The sequence below is a fragment of the Pelophylax lessonae genome (assembly GCF_965119305.1).
Source record: "Pelophylax lessonae genome assembly, chromosome: 7".
Classification (NCBI taxonomy): Eukaryota; Metazoa; Chordata; class Amphibia; order Anura; family Ranidae; genus Pelophylax; species Pelophylax lessonae.
The window spans coordinates 248,607,100-248,633,297 of record NC_138774.1 but is presented as its reverse complement, the minus strand read 5'-3'; the positions used below and the strand labels follow the sequence as shown (position 1 = coordinate 248,633,297).

General features: G+C 45.1%; 1 protein-coding gene across 2 annotated transcripts in view; it reads right to left on the bottom strand.

Annotated features, from left to right (window-relative positions):
* Positions 1 to 26,198, bottom strand: part of SCAI (suppressor of cancer cell invasion) — a 630,428-nt gene that overhangs the window by 234,963 nt on the left and 369,267 nt on the right. For both annotated transcript variants that reach the window (XM_082262618.1, XM_082262619.1), the window contains exons 11-12: positions 15,355 to 15,456; positions 7,762 to 7,840 (exon numbers count right to left, since the gene is read on the bottom strand). In XM_082262618.1, coding sequence (XP_082118744.1) covers positions 7,762 to 7,840; positions 15,355 to 15,456 — 181 coding nt within the window. The remainder of the gene's footprint in view (positions 1 to 7,761; positions 7,841 to 15,354; positions 15,457 to 26,198) is intronic.

Genomic DNA, 26,198 nt, shown 5'->3' with positions numbered 1-26,198 from the left:
GGAACCACTGGTGGAATGTAGAAGGACGGGAGGGGAAACAGAAGGAGTTTGCAGCTGTCATCTGTCTTGACTACGCGTTTCTGATGGGGCCCTTCTTCAAATCATCTGATATGGACAACAGATGAAGTTTAAATAGGAGCCAGCGCAGAAAAGGAATAACATTAGCTGTTTTCTAAAAGGAGCCACAGCTCTTAATCATGAAACGATAAAAATTAATAGTAAAAAATTGTATATATGCGGACCACTGCACAGTCCTGGTTGGTATAGTAAATGCCAATGTATAAAAAATGCCAATGTATAAAAGCCCCATATACAATGATATAAAAAATATCTCAAGTTAAAAATTAATAAAATTATAAATGGTGAAATGCAATGGTTACTAAGAAAAAATCGTCCAATAGGTAATTGAAAATAAATAATAATAATAATACAAGGAAAATTTACATTATAAATGGGAAAAAGAGGGGAGGAATAACTAAGAGGGGTGGGGGAATGTAGTTGGAGCACAACTATTTTGTTTTCCAAGACCAATTCTACCTGCAAAAACATCAATGGGACAGCAATGGGTGCAAATTTTGCCCCTTCATATCCAAATATTGTTATGGGTTGTTGGGAGGGACAATTCATCTGCCATCACAATCCTTTTGCCAGACATAGTGTTTTTTGGGCATTAGATCGATGACATTTTGGTTATCCGGAGTGGCGACCCAAAGACCTTTGAGGGGTTTGTATCCTTCTGTAACAACAATAGCCTTGGGCTGCAGTTCACTCTTGTGCTGGATCGAGATAGCTTGGTCTTCTTGGATCTAGAACTTTTCCATTAAAATGGGTTAATTTACACCAAGAATTATTGCAAGCCTACCCGGGGAAACTCATACTTACATTATACAAGGGGTCATCATCCCTCCTGGATAAAAAAACATTCCCAGTTGTCAATTTCAACGACTCCGTAGAAATTGTACAAAACAGGAGGAATACAGAAGTTCATACAGAAAGGGTATACATCTGAAATTATCTAGAGGGCCTATAAAAAATTCCTGCAGGGTCCCCCATCTTCTAAGAAGGGTGACACACCCAATATTAATGGATTCAGATTTGTAATGGAATTTATTGCAAATATAGATACATTTTTGAGGTAATAAAGTAACACTCAACGAGAGGTTTTCCTTACTGTGTAGACAGGAATCCTTTTGGATTTATAAATTGGCACCCATAACCCCTAACAGACTCAACGAGGAGCTGGAGGTGCACAGCATTTTATAGGCACTGGCCCCTTGGCCCCCCATGTATGTATGTTTTTATGCTCTTGGACTTGGTCATTAGTCCTTGGATGTAAGTTGATTCCTTCACAATGTATATTACATTCCCCCTCTCTTAGTTTTTCCTTAGTTATTCCTCCCCTCTTTCTCCCATTTATAATGTAAATTGTTAATGATAGGCATCATTATTTTTCTTTAATTAATTTTTCCTGTATGATTATTTATTTTCAATTACCTTGGACGTTCTTAGTAACCATTGCTATTCACCATTTATAACTGTATTATTTTTACCTTGAGATAATTTTTATACCATTATACATGGGGATTTTATACATTGGCGTTTTATATACATTGGCATGTACTATACCATCCAGGACTATGCAGAGGTGCCGTATATATACAATTTTTTACTATTAATTTTTATCATTTTATGATTAAGAGCTGTGGCTCCTTTAAGACAACGGCGCTTTTTTTTTCCTTTTCCGCGCCAGCTCCGATTTAAACTTCAGCTGTTGTCCATAACCCCGCCTGAAACGCGTAGTCAGGACAACAGATGACAGCTGCAAACTCCTTCTGCTTCCCCTCCTGTCCCATTTGCATTCCACCAGTGGTTCCAATTACTCACTTCCAGCGGTTCAAGCCTCGCTTTGGATGGCTACTCCTGGTAGCACTGACGTCACGTCCGGCTGTCTTCCCACTGTGCATCCGCCGCTAAGGGGCCCTCCAGTTTGCCACGATCGACCACGGTGACACCATCACCGATCCACTCCTTTCCTGCCTCTCATCCACCTGGCATCATAGGAGCCTGGCCGCCCTCCTTTGTGATTCATCTGGACACCCCTCCATCACCATCTCCACGTAAGTATAGGAAACAAAGAAGGCACATGTGTCTACGAGCATTGTGAATTTACATATATGGACTTAAGCAGATGATATGTCTAAGCTATGATGCAAGCATTTTGGTTTGTGAGTACATTCACCTCAGTTTTATACCATTTAATAAAACATGTTTTGAGGATAATGCGCTAGGCCCACGCGCCTTCTTTGTTTCCTATACTTACAGTCATATCGGACGTCCCCAGTCTTTTGAGGGCAGCAAGGAGCACATTATCCACATGCAGTAATATGTCAAGATAGGAGTTTGACACCACATTGAGACTTATCGCACAGTGCAGGAGAGTAAATATAGCGACATTTTCAGATCACCATCTCCATGGCCTGCAGTACAGCACAGCCACCTGTACCTCTGCAAGGTCCAGGCTGGTCCCATGTCTCCACCAATGAGTTTGCTGGCAACCATCCTGTGAGTCATCCTTACCCTTGGTTGGTGTATATCAGTGTTGGGGTCCTTGCACACGGTTTGCCACGGTCTTATTAACAGTTGTATCATCTTGGAAATGTCTTCTAATAAACTTTATACATTATCTACATAGAGGGCGTTGCATCGTTTATAATAACTATTGCCATCACCCATTACCTATTGGGCTCATTTAGCGCTTATATGTGTTTTTTGTTGTTGAGATTTAACCCATTGAGCACCCATCTTGGTGCATCATTCACACATAGCTGCTCCATGGCCCTTATGTACCTATTGTCTCCCAACACAGAGGGGTGCAAGTCCTAGTAATTTAGCGCCAGACTACTTTTGTGTTTCCATATAGGAAAGAGACAGCCCAATCCAGCAAAGATATCCCCCATATATTCAGCAAAGAGACATCCCAATCCAGCACAGACTCCCCATATCTCAAACATCCACTAAGCCTGCAAAAAACTTTCCATCTTTTGCAGGCTGCATAAAAAGTGCAAAGAGACTAAAGCCTCTGTACCTGAGGCTAGGGGTTCCCATGCCATTCCCACTACTGTGCCTGCTGGCCCTTCCCCCTGGTCTCACTCAGCTCCCCCCACCCTCACAGTTCATCGCTGCTTGTCTCTGTGAAGGACCCATGGCTGATCCCACTGTGCCATTCCTGATGCTGTGCCTGCTGGTCCCTCCTCCTGGTCTCACTCAACTCATCCCAATCTCCAGAGTTTAACAGCGATTGTCTGAGTGCTGAACTGATGCTTCTGCTACCTCCCAGGTTGGAGCTGAAGGATACTGTTATTCATTGCGGGGGCTGGAGGGAGAGAGGGGGTGAAGGCAGCTAGGTAAAAGTTTGAGTGTCAGGCCCCTCGGGATACCCAGGTGAGCGGAGATCCTGAGGGGCCTGTAGGGACGTGTGTATGAGCTGTCCCCTCCGATGGCCTGTTCAAAGACAATTGACTTAATGGCCCGATAACCAGGTGAAAAGAAAACCTATATAAAAAAAACAAAAACAAATGCAGCCATCACATCTAAGAACTGGAAAGCAGCAATACAGTATAATAAAGGTTTGCTTGTGGGTTTACAGTGCATTGCGAAAGTATTCGGCCCCCTTGAACTTTTCGACCTTTTGCCACATTTCAGGCTTCAAACATAAAGATATAAAACTGTAATATTTTGTGAAGAATCAACAACAAATGGGACACAATCATGAAGTGGAACAAAATTTACTGGATATTTCAAACTTTTTTAACAAATAAAAAACTGAAAAATCGGGTGTGCAAAATTATTCAGCCCCCTTAAGTTAATACTTTGTAGAGCCACCTTTTGCTGCGATTATAGCTGTAAGTCGCTTGGGGTATGTCTCTATCAGTTTTGCACATCGAGAGACTGAAATTTTTGCTCATTCCTCCTTGCAAAACAGCTCGAGCTCAGTGAGGTTGGATGGAGAGCGTTTGTGAACAGCAGTTTTCAGTTCTTTCCACAGATTCTCGATTGGATTCAGGTCTGGACTTTGACTTGGCCATTCTAACACCTGGATATGTTTATTTGTGAACCATTCCATTGTAGATTTTGCTTTAGGTTTTGGATCATTGTCTTGTTGGAAGACAAATCTCCATCCCAGGTCTTTTGCAGACTCCATCAGGTTTTCTTCCAGAATGGTCCTGTATTTTGCTCCATCCATCTTCTTATCAATTTTAACCATCTTCCCTGTCCCTGCTGAAGAAAAGCAGGCCCAAACTATGATGCTGCCACCACCATGTTTGACAGTGGGGATGGTGTGTTCAGGGTGATGAGCTGTGTTGCTTTTACGCCAAACATTACGTTTTGCATTGTTGCCAAAAAGTTTGATTTTGGTTTCATCTGACCAGAGCACCTTCTTCCACATGTTTGATGTGTCTCCCAGGTGGCTTGTGGCAAACTTTAAACAACACTTTTTATGGATATCTTTAAGAAATGGCTTTCTTCTTTCCACTCTTCCATAAAGGCCAGATTTGTGCAGTATACGACTGATTTTTGTCCTATGGACAGAGTCTCCCACCTCAGCTGTAGATCTCTGCAGTTCATCCAGAGTGATCATGGGCCTCTTGGCTGCATCTCTGATCAGTCTTCTCCTTGTATGTGCTGAAAGTTTAGAGGGATGGCCAGGTCTTTGTAGATTTTCAGTGGTCTGATACTCCTTCCATTTCAATATTATCGCCTGCACAGTGCTCCTTGGGATGTTTAAAGCTTGGGAAATCTTTTTGTATCGAAATCCGGCTTTAAACTTCTCCACAACAGTATCTCGGACCTGCCTGGTGTGTTCCTTGTTCTTCATGATGCTCTCTGCGCTTTAAACGGACCTCTGAGACTATCACAGTGCAGGTGCATTTATACGGAGACTTGATTACACACAGGTGGATTCTATTTATCATCATTAGTCATTTAGGTCAACATTGGATCATTCAGAGATCCTCACTGAAATTCTGGAGAGAGTTTGCTGCACTGAAAGTAAAGGGGCTGAATAATTTTGCACGCCCAATTTCTTCAGTTTTTTATTTGTTAAAAAAGTTTGAAACATCCAATACATTTTGTTCCACTTCATGATTGTGTCCCACATGTTGTTGATTCCTCACAAAAAATTACAGTTTTATATCTTTATGTTTGAAGCCTGAAATGTGGCAAAAGGTCGAAAAGTTCAAGGGGGTCGAATACTTTCGCAATGCACTGTATTACTGCTTTAAGGAAGACAAAAGATCTTGTTCTTTCCTCACAAAATAGGCATCATACCTACTCTAAAACTTGTTTTTTGATAACTTTCTCTTTACAGAGGGTAAATGTAGATGTTCGAAACTATCTAATCTCAAGGCAGTTCCACTCCTGTGTGCCCAAAGGGAACATAGTCTTCTCTGTCTATTCTTCACCCTATGTTTCCCCACTTAAGCCAGGTATACATGTACCAAAATTTGGCTGGTTCAACAGGAACTGGTTGAGTTTTGATAAGTGTTGCCAACCTCCCAGATTGAAATTTACTGGCACAGCCAGGTTTTTACTGGCATTTACAAAAGTTACAAAATTACAATTTTAGGGGAAATTTAAGAATTTAGGCTACAAACAAGTACAATATGCAATAAGCAATGTGATTTAGGTTATACAGTATATTTGGGCAAAAACCATATTTCTTATTTTATTATCGATCTAGTAAGCAGCTCAGGGACAGGGGGCAAGAAATTAGAATGGGCAGGCGCACACACATGAAATTGACTCTCACAGTGACATGGACAGCAGTGTGCAGCAGCACAGATAATGATGACACCTCACTGACTCAACAAGTCCCCTCCAGTCACAGTGACAGTCTCTCTCCACGCCAGATGGTCCCTTCAGTCCACTCCAATCCAAACAGCATTGACAGTCCCGCAGACTCGCACATGAGGCTCACTTGCACCATGACACCACACGACACACTCAGGCACTGCCTCTGCCAGACCCGCCCCCCGCCGATGCAGCCCAAACACACTGTAGCAAGGCTATGATGATCTCGGCCGGCTCCTGTTCGGAACTGCGCATGTGCAGTTCTGAGTCGAGTGACACAGCCATATTTTTTACTCGCAACCTTTTCCTGTCACTGGCATCTGTTGGCAGGAGAAAAATCCCTGTTTTTTTACTGGCTGCAAGTAAAAATAATGACAACTGGCAACATTCGTTTTGATCCGCATGAAGCCCTCTCTGTTTAACAGAAGCCAACGCTTGTGAATGAAAACCAACATTTGATTTCCTTTCTGATCTTTCTTTTGTTTCCTTACTTTTTTGGTCCCCTATGCTTTTAGGTCTTCTTATCCCATTCCGTATCCCATACCCTTGCTCCACCCCCAGGTCCCTTTTACACTGCCCTAAGTCCCATATGCCAACTGATCTTCAATCGCATCTTTAACTGATCCCCCCCGCATTCCTCTCTCCTACCTCATCTCCCAGTTATTCTTTTATTTATGAAAAAAAGAATGGTCTTAGTATCTTGAATACAAGCCCAATAATGAGCCTAATTTCACGAAGGCCATTTCCTTTCTATTGCAAGCATCCCTCACCATATGTATATAGACCTCTGTTTAAGAATTCCTTTCTCTTCAATAAATGTGTATCTGTGTGAATATTGATCGTACCAATGTTAACTTGAATTGTCTCATGCGTGCCGACTTTGCTCTGTGAAAGTCTTACTGGTACGCTAATGTGCATTGTTTCTCCTTCTGTATACAAGTGTCCAAACACAGAGAATTAACAAAAAAATCTGCTAACATTTTCTTACAGTGGCAAGGTGCCTTGTGACCCCTGAATGGACACATACTGAATCTCCCCTCTAGTAGAACTACATACAATGATCCAGAATGTCGAACTTCTCTCAATAATTTACTGGAAAAAAATAGGGAGTTGTGGCACTTTATGGAGTGCTCTCCATTAGTCAATTACCCACCTACTCTAGATTTTGCTCCGACATATGATGTTGGGAAAAAGCTGCTCTGGTTCCCTAAGACTATAGTGTCATTCTTATCCACCCCCCCCCCCCACCCCCTAACTCTTTCTACCACTCACTCTCTTCCCCCTCAGCATTTCCTACATCTCTATTTTTTAAATCAAGTGTTACCAAAGCCATATCCACTGACCTTCCAAAACTGCTTTGATTCATTAAACTTGAATTATTTAACACCACTGTGTGTGACATGGTAAGGCTAAGTACATTATCCATTAATTTACACTGAAAAGCTAAACTACCATTTAGTTGTCTTACTATAAGCTTGAAATGTATGCAATTACTTGACTATGGTCTGTTACTAGTTTTTAACTTATGATGTATGGCTTGTATATTTGACAATTACTAATGTTCGGGATTTATCTAGAAAATAAAGTCAGTTATGACAAAAATGTACTTCTCACTAGATCTGCCACATGTTCCACACATGTAATGGTTTTATTTACTGTTTGCAGGGTCAACAGCTTTGCATTTATGAAATGTAATAAGTTGGATGGTAAATGGCAGTCATGTTTGGATGAATGTTATGTCAGCAACTGCACTAATGAAGTCAGGATCAAAGCAGCAAACAGCCCAATGCTTAAGATAGCAGTCTTGTACATATAGGGGCAAGATGCTCCAGCAGTGAGGTACTTATTACACAGCATGAAATAAAGAAAACTGAGGCCCTGCGAACAACAGGATGCATTCCTTTATCGTACCTTCATAGTCAGAACGACCTGTGGGGAAGACACCCGTTGCAGACAAGTAAATCAAAAGGGCACTGTTTGCTGGCAACTCCTGCAGATGGAAAGAATGATTAGCCAAATATAATATTTCACACTTGTCATTATCTAAAAAGTCTAAAAGGTAACATTAATAATGAGGCACACAAGCACAAAATACCTATGGTAAGCTTTACATCAGTTCCTGTAAGGTTAAAGCCCACTGGATTGCAGAATATACTCAAAACTTTTACTTCTGTCTAAGAACAAACCAGCAGATATTCTTAAAGCCATGCCCTGTCCCTGCTGGTGGCTATTGAGGCTCTGAAATTTGACAGCAAAATGGCAAGTTGTGAGGATTATAAAAAAGAAAAAAGGAGCACTGTATGAATAATAGTGACACCCTTTAACAAGCATACAAATGTGCATAAACAAAACTGAGTTTTAAATCAAATAAATTAGATCGCAATAAAGTGAATAAAAATCCATAAGTGTAAATGAAATAGTTCCAGTGTACTTATTTCACAATATCAGTGAATCACCATCTGTGTGCTGCCTCCACCAAATATAAGAAGTGCACACTCACCAGAACCAGTTGCTGTCTAAGTTATAGGACATCAAAAGTGCATTCAGTATTCAATGGTCTTCTTTATGAAGATACATCTGATACTCTATGGATGTGGTAGATCTTCAAACCTCACAGGTGAAGACATCAGGGAAACTGCTCAATCTCATCAAGCCAGACAGAAGGATCACTGACGCAAGAAAAATATGTTTATAGAGTAGAAACAAATAAACTCTACAAATAACAGTGCAAGCAGTCAGGGGCATGGCTAGCGGCCGAGATGTGAACAGCGCGGCTCCGGAGCTCTGGCGGCACCTGATGATCCTGGCACAGATCCTGGCAATTGAACCCTCTATCCTGCCTGTACTACCTGCCTGCCACGTCCTGCACTGACCGCCATGGTCAAAATCAGCTCTCAGGGCTCAAAATCGGCCGCAGCCTCTCGGCCTAGTCTGGGCCGCGAGGCCTCCCAAGATGGCGCCGGACCTTCTTCGCAGCCCGCGCTTCCACCCAGTTAGAAGTCGGGGCGCGGCGGACTGCCTTCCTCACGGATCCCCGCACCATCGGGTAAGCCTGGCCATGCGCCCCCAAAGTCCCGACCCCCAGCCACCATACGGAACATTTTACTGACTCTCCTGTGTTGACTAGGGGACATTCTGCTCCCTCTCCCGGGCTGCTTGAGGGACCGGATCCCTGGGATGCGGAGGGGACGTGGGATGTGGGGGCCTCTCACAATGGTGGGGCTCAGGATGGGGCTGCAGAGATGGGAGATTCTGTCACTGAGGGTCTTACATTGCAACACATAATGGAAGCTATTCGAACTTGTCAAACTGCTCTGACCACTCAAATAGAGACTGTCCGGCTGGACTTATCTATAGTCAAACATGAAGTGCAGAAGATTCGTACTAGGATCTCTACTGCTGAGCAGCGTATTAGTGATGTTGAGGATACGGTTAACCCCTTGCAGGCTGAGGTTCGCACGCAACAGCAGGATCTGAAGGGCCATTCGGACAAATTGGGGGCTATAGAGGACAGGATGCGCAGAAATAATCTTCGTTTTGTTGGCTTTCCTGAAAAGTCTGAGGGGAGACATGCTGAGGATTTTTTGGAAACATGGATTAAGTCTGCTATAGCTGCGGATCACCTCTCCCCCCTGTTTGCCATAGAAAGAGCGCATCGGGTTCCTATGCACCCTCTCCCTCCGGGGAAAATTCCTTCACTTCCGGGACAAGGAAAATATACTACGAGCTGCACGCACTATTCCTGACCTTCAATATAATGGAGTAAAAATCTCTATCTATCCTGATTATTCAGCTGCAACCCAGAAGTTACGCATGGCCTTTACTGCAGTCAAGCGCAGGCTCAGAGACGGGCAGTTTGGTTACAGCATGCTTTATCCTGCTAAACTTCGTGTGATTCATGAGGGAAAAGCTCATTTTTTTTTCTCTCGCCTCAGGAGGCTTCAGCTTGGCTTGATGGCTTGGGACGACCTGTCTGAATGTGTTCTGGCTGAAGTACCTATTCTCTGATTATGTTCCGGGCCTACCCATGCCCTCATCTACAGCTGTTTGGACTTTGTTCCTGGTAATCCTTTTTCTGGGTCGTCGCTGGCCTGATGGCCTGACGGCTCCATGATGGACTGGCTGGTTTTCTAAGAGGTTTTTTTTTCCATTTTTCCTGTCCTTGCATCAATATCCTCTGTGTTGGTGCCGCCGCCTCGGAACCTTTTCTTTTTTGTGTTTTTTTTCCCCTTTTTTTGTGTCCCCGGCATTTTTTCTTCCTGGGACTCTGAACTGACGGAGACATTCTGCCATAGCTATGCCTTTTTGGGCGGTTATTGTTTTTGGGCTAAAGCTCTCTGCCCGTTTTTATGACGGAGAGTCGGGAGGGGGGTGGGGGGTGGGGAATTGTTCTTGGTGGGATTTTGTGGTAATTTTGTACTGTTTTTCTCTTCTCAGTATAGCCTTCTTTTCAGCAATGGTGGTCGGATCTCCTTTTGGTTAAATTTCAGCGGTGGGTGGACCCCCGGGGGGTTTTCCTTGCCTACAAGTTCTTTAGGTATTGGTATGTAGATCCTTTGATTTGGGAGTCGGGCGGTCCTGGGGGGGAATCCCCTCTTGGGGGGCTTCGCTCCTTCATGCCCTTTTACGTTTCCACATGTCATTAAAACTTTTCACTTGGAATGTGCGGGGTATGAACTTCAAGATTAAGAGGTCTCTGGTATTTGACTATTTTAAACGCTCCAAGGCAGACATCCTTCTTTTGCAGGAGGCACATTTGATGGATCCCAAAACAAGGGCATTAAAACGGCCACGTATTGCTCATGCATTTCATGCTACCTATTCTACCTATTCGAGGAGTGTCTCGACCTTGATCTCCAGGTCCTGCCTGGTGCTGGGTGCTGGAGGTGAAGACCGATTGTGACGGGTCTATGTTATAGTGGTATTGAATTATATGGATCACTTGTATACTGTAGTTAATTTACATCTCCCTCTGCCCGTGGAGGCTGGACGTCTTGATGGATGTATGAGGGATGTCCTCTCGATTGCCCAGGGCTCTTTAATTATAGGGGGGGACTTTAACGCTGTGTTGGATCCGCAACTTGATCGACTCCATGGCTCGGTGCGACCCTCGCTGGCTTTGGCTGATTGGGCAGCCGTGTACGGTCTGACGGAGACATGGCGTTGGAAGTATCCACGGCGGAGGGAATATTCCTGTTACTCCAGCTCCCATGTTACTTTCTCCAGATTGGGCATGTGGTTTGTCTCCTCTGAGGTTCTTCCCACACTTTCGGAGGTGGCATACTTGCCGAGGGCGATCTCCGATCATTCACCCCTGGCGATGACACTGGTAGTGGCCAGGCAGCCATCCAGGTCGGTGTGGCGTATGAGCCCTTATTGGCTCGTGGAACCAATGGTGTCGGCTCAATGTGCTACTGCTATGTCCCGTTACTGGGTGGAGAATGCGGAGGGGGTGGCTGACCTTACCTGTTGGGACGCTTCTAAGGCGGTCCTGCGTGGGGCATATATGCAAGGAGTTGCTAAATTTAAGAAGGCCGTAGCGGCTAATATTGAGGAATTGGCGGATGCTTTGAGTGACTCCGAACGGGCCTATACTGTAGAGCCCACTCCTGAGAATTGTAGTTTGTGGAAGGCGCACAGCGGGCTTATGAGTTGGCATTGGTGGAGAGGACCCAGAAGCGTCTCCTCTATCAGTCTCAACGCATCTTTGAGACCGGGGACAGGAACGGTCGTTTGCTGGCCTTCTTGGTCAGCCCCGTTCCGGAACCGGTAGTCATCCCTGTCATTTTTGATCATCTAGGTCAATCCCACTCGTCTATGGACGCTATTCTCGGCGCCTTTCATCGATTCTACTCAGATCTCTATATCTCCCAGGCCCACTATACCCCTCCCGAACTTTATGCCTATGTAGATTCTATCCCGTTTCGCACCCTTAGCATGGACCAGAGTACTAGTCTTGATGCTCCTTTCACTCTGGAAGAGGTGGAGATGGCCCTTAAGACCTTTCCGAAGCACAAAACTCCGGGCCCTGATGGCTTCCCAGTGGAATGGTATTTGCATCACGGGGAGCTGTTACTGCCACGGCTTTTGGTGCTCTTTAAAACAATATTTGATGGGGGTTCCCTGCCCCCTTCGCTGCGTGAGGCCCTTATAGTCTTAATTCCCAAACCCAACAAGGATCCACTGTACCGGCCCATATCGCTTATTAATGTTGAACTTAAAATCCTTACCAAAATTCTTGCGTTACGGCTTAATAAGGTGATTAGTTCCATAGTGGGGATAGATCAGACTGGTTTTATTCCAGGGCGTTCAGCATATACGAATATTCGTCGGTTGTTTACTAATCTTCAGACTCCGAACCCCTCTCCTTTGCCTAGGGTGGTTCTCTCACTCGACACACAGAAGGCTTTTGACTCTGTGGAGTGGCCGTATCTGTTCTACGTACTGGAGAGTTTTGTCTTTGGGAAGGGCTTCCTTGCCTGGCTTAGGATCCTATATGATCAACCACTAGCCCGTATTGGGGTGAATGGGGTGGTGTCTAGTCTTGCAAATACATAGGGGTACGCGGCAGGGCTGCCCTTTATCCCCCTTTTTGCGCTGGCCATAGAACCTCTGGCCCGACTGTTGAGAACTTCCACAGATGTCCGCGGGATGTTTGTGGGGACCCTGAAGGAGAGAGTCTCTCTTTATGCAGATGACATGTTGCTATATTTGACTGATCCTCAAACTTCGCTTATGAAGGTACTTCAACTCATCCAGAATTTCATTTTTTTTTCCGGTTTTTGGGTCAACTGGTCTAAATCCAGCCTGTTTCCAGTAGATATGGACACCCCTCTCTCTCTGCCGGAGGGCTACCCCTTCAAATTCACTTTTTCCTTCAGATACCTGGGAGTTCAGGTTCAGCAGCTCATATCCTTATATTTGACCAATAATCTCCTCCCTTGCCTGACTATTTTTAGGTCTAAGTTGGAACACTGGAAGCATCTGCCACTAACTCTGACCGGAAGGGTTAATTTGTTTAAAATGGTTATGTTGCCCAAATTCTTGTACATCTTGGCCAACTCCACGGTGTTCATACCAAATAAGTTTTTTAAGGAACTTGACTCCCTTATTTCAGGTTTCTTGTGGTACCCGAAGGCGCCTAGACTTTCCATTGCTATGTTAAAACAACCAGTGGAGTTGGGGGGGTCTTGCCCTCCCAAACCTGTGTTTATATTACTATGCAGCACAATTGGTACATATTCATGGTTGGCTCTTCCCTCAGAGGGGCAATGCGGCTAAGGCTGTCGAGGCTGCGGTAGTTTCCTCATATGAGACACTCGCTAATCTTATTTACAGGTGCAGCGTTGCGGCCTTTGAGGGTACAGCACTTTTGACATCTTCTCTGAAGCTTTATATCAGGTGTGAGACACTGTTGGCGGCATCTCCGGGCCTCTTTTCCCCAAATCAGCCTTTGTGGTGTAATCCTAGTTTGCCTCACTTCTCCGCGTCCCAAGATGCGGCACAGTTGGCGGAGCGGGGCCTGAAGTATGCTCACCAACTATTTGAGGAGGGGATTTTTAAGACGTTTCACCAGTTCCGGATGGACTTTCGGATACCCGGCTCTTGGCATTACCACCATCTCCAATTGCGACATGCGGCCTTAGCCCAATTTGGGCCTGGCACTGTCTCTCTCTGCAACTCTCCTATGGAAAAGGAGTTGTTGCGGGATGAGCACACCAAATTAACTAGCTCCTACTATAGTGTTCTCATTGGTAGTGTGCCATCCTGACTGGAGGTCATCAGGGCCGGGTGGACGAGAGACATCCCGGATCTTTCGGATGATTACTGGGAGGAGTTGCTGGAGGTATATTTTAAGACTCCAATATCTGCCAGGGAGTATTTGATACAACTACGTATTTTTCATAGAACTTTTTATACACCTTATAGGTTGTTTGTGATGAAACAGAGACCCACTGCGGAGTGTCATAAATGCAATGGAGATCGAGGGGATTTACTTTATATGTTGTGGAGCTGTCCAAAAATCAGGCCTTTTTGGTCTCCGGTTATGCACTTCCTCTCGGCATCCCTGGGCCTCCCTAATGTTTGCAATCCTAAATGGTGCATATTGGTGATTCTCTGTGATGTTGATCTTCACTCTCACCAAAAACAGTTTCTTAGACTTTTGTTGTTTTATGCCAGAAAAACTTTGGTGATGCAGTGGGTATGTACAGACAGGATTCCACTTGACCTCTGGAAGAATTTGATTAACCATGTTCTACCTCTATATAAATTGACTTATGAAGCCAGGGGCTGTCCAAAAAAAATTCTGAAGTGTGGGGTGAATGGGTTGACCTGGCTGACACGTGTGGCTCTACTCTGGTCTAATTGAGTGGGGCGTGTGGACACGGTGGGGTCCGTCCTGCGTCTACACTCCGCTTAGAGGAATGGGTATAACGCTGACCACCATTTGCTATTACTGCTGAGTTTCTTGTATTATGCTGAGTAAGTACACTATGTTGTAGCACTGCCACCTTCATTCTTTAAGGACTATTTGTGAATGTGTATTGTCGCTCCTATTCTTGTTCTACCTTACCTCTACAGGATCTATGGTGAAATTTGCAGATACTGTGCACAGTATTTTTCTGTAATGTAACTATGCTCGTGTTTTATATTGTTGTTTGATTGATAAAATTAATAAAAAACAGTGCAAGCAGTCCATATAAAGTGCACTTTATATGGACTGCTTCCACCATTCGTTGCAGAGTCCAAACACCATTCCCTGCTGTTTTTGGTTTGTTGGTGTTTTTCATTTGTTTTTTTATATATTTTAATAAATACTACACTATGAGCAATTTTGTTCTGGTGTCGGTGATCCTTCTGTCTGGCTTGATGAGATTGAGCAGTTTCCCTGATGACTTCACCTGTTTAAACCTATGGACTTTTATTCACTTTATTGTGCTCTACTTTATGATTTAAAACTCAGTTTTCTTTATGCACATTTGTATACTCGTTGAAGAGTATCACTATTATTCATACAGCGCTGATTTTTTTCTTTTTTTATGTACTTTTTGTATTTCTATATATACACATATTGCATGCTGCTTTTTTCAGACCAGTTAAGCGGTGACAGTTTACTTTTTAGATTACCTATTATAAAGGTGTAAGGCTTGGTTCCAAGAAGAGGTTTGGCATTGTGAAAATGAGGATAGAGGTCAAGGTCCCATGTATAGTCCAGACCATAAGTTTAATCTACAAAGTCATCTTCCTGAGGACCGATGGAGGTACTTTCAGATGACACAAGGTGGCTGCATTACACCTGTACTTCTAAGCATGTACCATCAGGCTTGCTTTATTGAGAAAATAGCAATGATGATGAAGTGTGCACTGAAAAAATCTACTAGTCAAATTCTGATTGGATGAAAAGGCATACTATGGATTGAAATTTGCCTCCTTGAATAAGCCCATGTTACTTACCAGTGGTCTACCTAATATCAGACCTTTTTCCAACACCTGTGCACTCACCTTGAAAGATGCTGCAAGAAAGGTATAAAGCTGACTGAAGGTTGGCTTATAAAGAAGATATTTATGAGGGTTTTCTCTCTTTGTTGGCTTCTCAGCAGGGTCCTTAAAGAAAAGGAAATCTTTTAGTTGAAATTGTCCATCTGCCTGCTCCTGCTTTTCTAAATTTGTCTGCTATTTGAAGTAAAGAGACCTAACAACAGACTGCTTCCCCTATACACATGGACACACACATAATAAACATAGAATTCTACACTGCTAAAAAAAAAAATTAAAGGAACACTTTTTAATCAGAGTATAGCATCAAGTCAATTAAACTCCTGGGATATTGATCTTGTCAGTTAGGTAGCAGAGGGGTTGTTAATCAAATTTACAACAGGTGAACTAGATGGGAAACAATGAGGCAACCTCCAAAACAGGAATGATTTTACAGGTGGAGGCCAATGACGTTTTCTTTCCCTACTCATATTTTCTGACTGTTTCTCACTAGTTTTGCATTTGGCTAGGGTCAGTGTCACTACTGCCATTACCTAGACTCTATAGAGGTTGCACAGGCAGTCCAATTCCTCCAGGATGTCACATCAATACCTGCCATTGCCAGAAGGTCTGCTGTGTCTCCCAGCATAGTCTCAAGAGCATGGAGGAGATTCCAGGAGACAGGCAGTTATTCTAGGAGATCTGGACAGGGCCATAGAAGGTTCTAAACCCATCAGCAGGACCGGTATCTGCTCCTTTGTGCAAGGAGGAACAGGATGAGCACTGCCAGAGCCCTACAAAATGACCTCCAGCAGGCCACTGGTGTGTAGGTCTCTGACCAAACAATCAGAAACAGACTTCATGAGGGTGGCCCGAGGGCCCAACGTCCTCTAGTGGGTTCTGTGCTGACTGCCTGTCACTGTGGAGCATGATTGACATTTACCATTGAACACCGGTATTGGCAGGTCCACCATTGGCGCCCTGTGCTTTTCACAGATTAGAGCAGGTTCACCCTGAGCACATGTGACAGATGTGAAAGGGTCTGGAGAAGCTGTGGAGAATGTTATGTTGACCCGTTTGGTGGTGGGTCAGTGATGGTCTGGGGAGGCATATCCATGTAGGGACGGACAGACCTCTACAGGCTAGACAATGGCACCTTGACTGCCACTAGGTATCGGGATGAAATCCTTGGTCCCACTGTTAGACCCTACGCTGTTGCAGTGGGCCCGGGGTTCCTCCTGGTGCATGACTATGCCAGATCTGGGAGGAAATACTCCAGGACACCAACTGTCATCTCATTAGGAGCATGCATGGGGGCCATACAAACTACTACAGTACCATTGCTGTAACTTTTTAAATAGTGTTAGCTGAGGTTTGGGCTCAATTTGTTTGTCTATTTGCATCTAACACTACCCCAGGCTGACAATGCTGCTGTCCAAAAGGAGTCACTGTTGCTTCTTCATCCAGAATGTACAGTAGGTACCCTAATACAGGGTGATAAACATTCCATTTGTCTAAGAGAATGATAGGTCTTCCTGACTGTATCAGGAATTTTGGTACACAAAGACATCTGTTTATAGAATTCAGGTTGGATGATGATATTGGTAACTAATAATTATTATTGCAATTATCAATGTTGTGTAATCAGGAATGTAGGCTCCTCTAGGTAATTTTTTTCAGTAATTCAATTAAAAAAGTGAAACTCATTTTATATAGATGTTGTGACAGGAAGTCAGGTAAATCTGTGAATGTAGTCACAGACAGGAGCTACACTTCCACTTGGGTTAGACAAATCACCAATTACTATAGGGTGTCGGCTGCAGAGGTAGCCAGAACTGTCTAAGGAAGTTGAAAGGCCTTCAGCTGTTCGGAATGAGGAAGTTAAGGCCTCTATAATTTGTCCAAAGGAAGTCTATGGATTGCTGCCTCCTGTCGCCGTGTGGGCTGGGAGAGGAGGACAGACGGATGTGTGCCTCCCGACGCTGAGGAAGCCTGGGAGAAGGACTGCTGCCTCCTGTCGCCGTGTGGGCTGGGAGAAGGAGGACAGTCAGATGTGTGCCTCCCGACAAGCTGGTGAGCATGGGAGAAGACCCCCTGAAGTGATGTGCGCTAAGGAGGGTAAACAAGTGTGAAAACTACTCGAAGTGAGGTCTTGGATCGTCTCAAGGTGAGAAGAGAAACTATTTCTATGTGGAAAGAAATAAATGCACTGCTTGCTATGTGGAGAGACAAGCAAATGAACTGTGTTCAATGTGAAGAGTGTGAAGAGACAAAGGGACATGTTCCATATGAAGAGGAAAAGGGACATGTTAAATGAACTGTTTGCTGTGTGAAGAGATAAAACATGGACTATTGAGAGTCTGCTGTATGACCAGCCAAGTCTGCCCAACAGTAGGTTGGGGACAGACTTCATTAGATAGGTTCCAGTGTGTGAGAAGGTAGCCGCCCACAGTGGCAAGGATTTATTTTGTTTTATTTTATTTTGGCTGTTTTGAGGCTTGCAATTGTGTGAAGTAAATTGCATGAATAAAACAAAGTGTTGTTTGCAACCACTGCTCGGCTATCTCTCTGTGAAAACGCACCCCCAAAGGGGTCATCCACGCCCGCCACTGAGCTAATCCCTCACAATGTGTTACGCACATTGATACATTTCAAGCATTTCTTTATTTTAAACTTGATGATTATGGCTTACAGCTAGTGAAAACCCAAAATTCAGTATCTCAGAAAATTGGAATATTACAGAAATCCAATAAGAAAAACTGGATTTTTGTCTTACTGTTAACATCCTTTTCACTGACGGACACAGCAGTGTCCACATGTCTTCTAGACCACTGGACTTTATGCTGCTCTCCCTTCAGTAGGACTAAGCAGAAAAAAAATTTGTGTACGCCCCTGAGGCAGTCCCAGAGTGTATACCACCACTTCCTGCTATAGGACTTCAGTTTGTAACAGCGTCAAAAGAATACATAACTCAACCCAAATGAGGGACAGGGTGCTGTGTCGGTCAGTGAACCTCAGAGAAAAGGATTTTACGGTAAGACAAAAATCCAGTTTTGTCTTTCGTTCATTGACGGACACAGCTCCATGTCTTCTAGACCATTGGGATGTCCCAAAGCATGAGGGGTGGGAAAAACACAGCAATACATAGAATTTCCAACAAGGCTAAACATAGCCAACTAGGTACAACAGGAGCTCAACCAGGAAAAAAATGACACCCTCAAGAGGTGGGAGCCTCTGCAACCGCAGTCTGCAAAACTTTGCGGCCGAACGCCGCATCCGAAGATGCAAGTACATCCACCTTAAAAAAAATTGTGAATGTGGGTACAGATGAGCACGTAGCCGCCTTGCACACCTGAACCACTGACGACTGATGACGGAAAGCCCAGGATGTGCCTTAACAGGGAAAGGAGGAACCTGACCTATAATAGAATAGACCTGCATCACCGTCTGCCTAATCCACTTGGAAATGGTCGCAACAGACACGATCTGCCCCTTACGAGGTCCATCCGTAAGAACAAAGAATCGGATTTCCGAATTCTGCTCAGTTACCGCTAGCTACACCCGAATCGCCCTGACCACATCCAAGGAATGTAAAGCAATTTCCTTAGGATGTTTCGGTTTAGGACATAAGGACGGTAACACAATATCTTCATTCAAATGAAACCCAGAGACAACCTTAGGAAGGAACGCATGACAGGGTCGCAACACCACTTTATCCCTATGATTCACCAGGTAAGGAAACCAATAGAACAATGTAGCCAACTTCGACACCCTACGTGCAGAAGTAATAGCGACTAAAAAGGCCACCTTCTACGACAGAGTGAGCAGAGGAATTTCTCAAATATTTTCAAAGAGAGGCTTTTGAAGCACCGACAGTATCAAATTGAGATCCCACAGAGTAGGGATGGACCGATTATCTGCAAAGCCGATTATCGGAGGGCCGATATTCACTTTTACCGATATATCAGTATCGGTCCCGGAGCTGGCCGATATTACCGATATTAGTTTATGTAATATTAGTGTATGAAAAATCCTAGTTCATTAGTGTTTTATATAATGTCCAGTGTGTGTGTGTTTGTAATGTAATAGTGTACCATACCTTCATTACATCGCCGCTTGGCCCTTCCGTGACCCCCAGCTGTCAGTGGGCGAGGAGAGAAGGACAGCAGAGCAGGAGATTAGCTTTCACAGTCACACTATTCTAATCTAATACCTGGCACTTCTGTGTATACTGCAGAGGGGAGGGGTTGAGATCCTCCTCCTGACAGCTATGAGAGGAGAAAACAGCAGAGAGGGAGATTAGCGAGGAGAGCCCGGAGCAGCGATGTAATGAAGGTATTTCCCACACTTCTATTACAAAAACACACACTGAAAATTATATAATACACTAATAAAGTGGATTCTAGGACTTCAATTACACTAAACTAGGTTCACACAGGATTCCTGTCATGGAGGGAAGGAAGGGAAGACCGCATATTACAGCTAAAAGAAAAGCTAAAAATTGTCTTTATTTTCAAAACAAAATATCGGCCAATACCGATACGTAGTGACCAAAATATCGGTATCGGCCCTGAAAAAACCATATCGGTCTATCCCTACCACAGAGGCACCAGGGATTGCACTGCAGGAGCCAGATGGCGAACTCCCTGCACAAAAGTATGAACCAAGGACTTTGCCGCTAGCGGCCTTTGGAAAAATATAGCCAAAGCGGAAATCTGGCCCTTGATGGTGCCCAGAGCCAAACATTGATCTACACCCAGTTGTAGAAACTCCAAAAGGCAAGACACAGAAAAGGAACGAGGAGAAACACCCCGAGACTCACATCAAGTAATGTAGTCCTTTCAAACTCTATGATTAACCTTCCTGGAAGTAGATTTCCTAGCTTTTAACAGCGTAGAAATAACCAACTCCGACAGCCCCCTGTCCTTTAGCACCTGGCTTTAAATAGCCAAGCCATAAAAGCCAGCGAATGTAAAGCAGGATGGAAGATTGGTCCCTGAGACAGAAGATGAAGAGACCACTCTCCCGGATCCAACGTCTATCGATTGAGATAGTCTGACAGAATCTCCCCTTGCAAAGATCTGGTATGAAACTGAGCAAACGAAACCGCCTCAAAGGTGGAAACCATCAGTTCCAGCACTTGCATGCAAGTCCTGAGCGATGACCGATGGTTAGACAACAGGAGCCGAATCGCATCCTGTAGCTTCAAAAGTTTCGCATGAGGAAGAAACACCCGGGCCGATGCTGAGTCAAGCGTCAGACCCAAGTAGTCCAGCTTGGTGGGCGGAGTCAACGCCGATTTCTGAAAATTTAGTGTCCATCCGAACTCCTGTAGAGTTTGCTCAGTAATGTCCAAGTCGGCTTCTAGAGCCTTGCCTTTCTTCCTGGGAACTTTAAACAGATTTAAATAAAGAAATTGAAAACGTTCTGACTCTGGAACTGGCACAATGACTCCTTGTGCTTGCAGGTCTTGCACTGCCCCGTAGAGGCCCTGTAGTCAATTGTGAGGCAAGGACCGAAACTTGATCTTGTAACCAAACCAAATTAACACGTGGAACCATCTGTCCTGAATGAGTAAGGTCCACGGTCCGGAAAAAGGCGAAGACGTCCCCCCACCCCAGATGCAGGTGAGGGGGCCCTTTGAGGCTGGGGAAGGCTTGTCCATGGAACCAGAAGTGCCCGCTTTTGACCTACCATTCCAGGGTCTCTTGGAGCCTCCCGCAAAGTTGCGGGTCCATCTTGAACCCTTTTCCTGCGATCCAGATGGACAAAAGGGCCGCTTGTGTGCCGAGACGAAAGGACCATGTCTACCTTGGATACAAGTGACTGCAGGGCTGTCGTCATGACCGCCAGGGCAGACTTAGACCCAGAGTATCTTGCAGCTTCCAGGGGTGGGTCGGTTGGTGATACGTGCTCCAGAGGCTCCATTGCCAACAATGCGCCGCGCAAAACAGAAAAAAGGGGAACCCCCCCCCGCGCACCGCTGCAGCACCACAAGAATCAGCGCACCCGCGGCACCGTATAGCAAAGGAAGAATCCTATACCCCCCAGAGCTGGAGAGCGCCAAGCAGCCTGACACACTGCGATGGATGAGGAAGAGGAAGCGCCGGCACTGACACTAGAGGCCCCTGCAGCACATCACCGCACTCAGACTATAAGATAATGTAAGGTCCGCCATTATTCTCTAAGGGAAAACATGGCCACTGGACTACACAAACCTGGCTGCCGAAGCCAGGAATTCAGCATCCATGGTGAAATGGCAGCGCTGCGTGGGACCCTGAACCCCACTGGACCCCAGGGAAGAGGCATCCACCAGGAGGGGACCCCCCAGGGACCCCCTGCAGCACCAATGTACGGGCATCCCCAAAAAGGGGGACCGACAGCGGCAAACACCACTCTCCGGCCCAACACCAGACAAGCCCCCCTATCCAAATACATATGTGCCCTCCAAAAAGGGCTAAAAGGGGGGGAGACAGGGGGCAGGTGAGGGCAATAAAAAGAAAGAAAGCACGTAGTGACTTACTCTTAGGTAAGTAAATGTCCGGTACGGTAGGTGAATGGGATCATCCATCTTCTTCTCCTGGATACCGTTGTGGATTGCAGGGGTGCAGGGTGCCGGTGCTCCTTCATTAGGCGCCTAATGAAGGAGCACAGATGCTCCGAAAGCTAGCAACGCCCATCTTTCCCTCCGCCTCACAGGAAGTGATGTCAGGCTGACAGGAAGCAGGAAGTGGAGCCCCACTGAGAGTCCTCCACCACCACAGCACCATCAGACAGGCTGCCAGACAACAGCCTCCACGCACCACCGGCACCCCACACCCCTGCTTTCCACAACGGTATCCAGGAGAAGAAGATGGATGATCCTATTCACCTACCGTACCGGCCTTTACTTACCTAAGAGTAAGTCACTACGTGTTTTTTGTATTAATAAACCTTATGCTTCACTAAGCTGGCGCTGCTTTCTTTTTGTTTATTCTCCTCAGAGCCTCTCCTTGCTCCAGCTGGCAGCCGCTTTTCGTGGGCCGCCCCCCCCCCTTCCACCTCATCCTTTTATATATTTTTCTACCCATTTTTACTTTTTATATTTTTACCTTTTTCCTTCATGGTGTGCCACCCATCAACATCAGAGAGCACCATGTAATCATTGACTTTAGGCAGGTGAGGGCAACCTATGCAGGAGGAACCCCACTGTGGAGATGGGGGAAAAAACGTGAGAAGGAAGGGGGACACAGGAGGGGCCTACCATCCCCAGGAAGAGCCCGTGACTACCCCAACAATTCCGACAGTAAAGAGGGGGGGCACTGCTCACCACACCACCAGGCGGGTGCTACTCCCAGCTGTCCACCACACATTCTTGGAATGGGGGTGCTGCGGCCTGAAGTACGCTGCAACTCGTGACTCATGACTGCTGTCGTGACCATGGCTATGTGACCTCGCAAGGTATTTCATTTGCTGACCAGCCCCTGTCCGGTGGGGCTATGTCGCGGCCAATCTAGCGAGGAGCTAAGAGTGGGGTCGCCCCCCCCCAAAGGCCAGACTGGGAAGACCATAAGGATCGAGGATATCCAGTGCGTCACCCAGTCCAGCTGTTATTTGTAGTTCACACAGGAACAAAAATAATAAAGAAAAAAGTAAAAAATTCCATTTAAAAAGGAAAGAATGCCAGGACCGCAGATTCCAGCGGAGAGCCAGGTCCTTACTCCTGACTAGGCAGAAAAAAACTGAAGTCCTATAGCAGGAAGTGATGGTATACCCTCTGGGACTGCCTCAGGGGCGTACCCAAAATTGTTTTCGCCTAGTTCTACTCTGAAGAGAGAGCAGCATGAAGCCAACGGTCTAGAAGACATGGAGCTGTGACTGTCAGAGAACAAAAGAGAAAAAAGGATCTTTAATACAGAAATGTTGGCTTACTAAAAAGTATGTCCATGTACAGTATTGATATGGACTCAATCGGAGCTCCTCTTGCATGAATTACTGCATCAATGCGGCGTGGCATGGAGGCGATTAGCCTGTGGCACTGCTGAGTTGTTATGGAAGCCTAAGCTGCTTTGATAGCGGCCTTCAACTCACCTGCATTGTTGGATCTGGTGTCTTTCATCTTTCTCTTCACCCCACGGATTCTCTATGGGGTTTAGGTCAGGCGAGTTTGCTGGCCAATTAGGCACAGTGATACCATGATCGTTAAACTAGGTATTGGTATGTTGGGCAGGTGCCAAGTCCTGCTGGAAAATAAAACAGCAGCTCCATAAAACTGGTCAGCAGAGGAAAGCATGAAGTGCTCTAGAATTTCCTGAGAGCTGCACTGAGTTTGGATTTGATAAAACATAGTGGACCAACACCAGCAGATGACATGGCTCCCCAAATCATCACTGACTGTGGAAACTTCACACTGGACCTTATGCAACATGGATTCTGTGCCTTTCCACTCTTCCTCCAGACTCTGGGACCTTGATTTCCAAATTAAATGCACATTTTTCCGAGTCCATGATGATTTGGGGAGCCATGTCATCTGCTGGTGTTGGCTCACTGTGTTTTATAAAGTCCAAAGTCAGCTCAGCCATCTACGAGGATGATCTAGAACGCTTCACGGTTCCCTCTGCAGACCAGCTTGATGGAGACGCTGAGTTCATTTTCCAGCAGGACTTTGCACCTGCCCACACTGCCAAAAGTACCAATGTGTGGTTTAATGATCATGGTATTGCTGTGCTTGATAGGCCAGCAAAGTCGCCTGACCTAAACCCCATAGAGAATCTGTGGGATATTGTCAAGAGGAAGGTGAGAGACACCAGACCCAACAATGCAGATGAGCTGAAGGCCGCTATCAGAGAAACCTGGACTTCCATAACACCTCAGCAGTGCCACAGACTGATCGCTTCCATGCCACACGACACTAATGCAGTAATTCATGCAAAAGTACCTCCAACCAAGTATTGAGTGTATACTATACTGTACATGGACATACTTTTCAGCAAGCCAACAATTCTGTATTAAAAATCCTTTTTTTTTCTTACAGGTCTTATGCAATATTCTAGTTTTCTGAGATACAGAATTTTGGGTTTTCACTAGCTGAAAGCCATAATCATCAAAATTAAAATAAATGCTTAAAATGTATCACTCTGTGTGTAATGCATCTATATAAAATAAATAGATTTTTAATACATACTGTACTTACCTGTAAAATCAATTTCTTGAAGAACATCACGGGACACTGAGCCAATCATAATATATGGGTTATATAGCCACCTACAGGTGAAGGACACTGGCAACCAATCAGAAAGGATGCCCCCTATATAACTCCATCATGGGAGACAGAGCCAATAATCATAACATATGGGATGTCCCAAAGCAATGCATCTGAGGGCAGGGGACACCAAAAAGACCGCCACCAGACCACAAAAAGAACTACACCACTGCCTGCAGAACAATGTGGCCGAATGCAGACTCCTCCTGGGTCCCAACATCTACTCGATAGAAATGAGTGAATGTATGCTCCGACGACCAGGTCGCAGCTTTGCAAATCTAAGCCATAGAGGTTTGATGGCGAAGTGCCCAAGAGGCACATACTCCTCTGGTAGAATGTGCCTTTACAGGAAAAGGTGGAACCTTCCCTTCTAAACCATACGCCTGGGTAATAACCTGGTGAATCCAATGAGAAATCCTAGACTTGGATGCTGCCAACCCTTTCCTGGGTCCTTCTGGCAGAACAAACAAGAGATCGGTCTTACAAATCTGAGCTGATATTTCCAAGTAAATTTTAAGTGCACGCACTACATCAAGAGCATGCAATAACTTTTCCACCTCTGTGTGAGGATCTGGAAAAAAAAGAAAGGTAGTATAATGTCCTGATTCAAATGAAAGGCGGACAACACCTTGGGCAAAAAACCAAGGTGTAGACGAAGAGTCACCCTATCTTGATGAAAAAATCAAGAATGGCTCTTTACAAAAAAGAGCTGCTAGTTCCAATACCCTTCTAGTCAAAGTTATCAAAATCAAAAAGACCAGTTTCCTGGTCAGAAGAACCAGGGAAACTTGCCCCATGGGCTCAAAAGGCTGTTTTTGTAAAACTGCCAGCACCAAATTTAAATCCCAAGGAAATAATGGTGGCTCCACAGGTGGAAGCATATGCAAAATTCCCCGGATGAAGCGATCGGTTATTGGAAAAAAACGATAATGCCAAAATTTGCCCCGTAATAGTGCTCAAGGCTAATTTCATATCTACCCCTGCTTGAAGGAAAGCTAGAATTCTCCCGATGATATATTTGCGGGGATGCCATTTCCTGGCTTCACACCAGGTAATGTAGGATTTCCAGACCCTGTAATAAATGCCTCTAGAAACTGGCTTTCTAGCATTTATCAGGGTTAGAAACTGCAGGGCCAGATACAACCCGTTCCTTCAAGTTTAAGGCTTCAATAGCTAAGCCGTCAAATTTAGAAACTGTAAAGCAGGGTGGAATATCGGACCTTGAGAAAGTAGGTCTGGACGCAGTGGAAGGAACCAAGGCCTGGTCACTGCCAACCTTTGGATTTGTGCATACCAAACCCTCCTCTGCAATGCCAGGGCTATCAGGATTACTGGTTTCCCCTCTAGCTGGATTCTGCGTAACAGACGTAGTATCAGCTGCACTGGAGGAAAGGCATAAATCAGGGGAACACCCCACCGAAGGAGTCACCAAAGCATCCACTCTGACTGCGAGTGGATCCCTGGACCTGGAAACAAATCTTCTCAACTTGTAGTTGAACCTGGATGCCAACAGATCTACGTCTGGGATCCCCCACCGTAGGCAGATTGATTGCAAAATCTCAGGATGTAAGGATCATACCCCCGGAAACATCTGTCGACGACTCCGAAAATCTGGCTGCCTTTTCTCTAT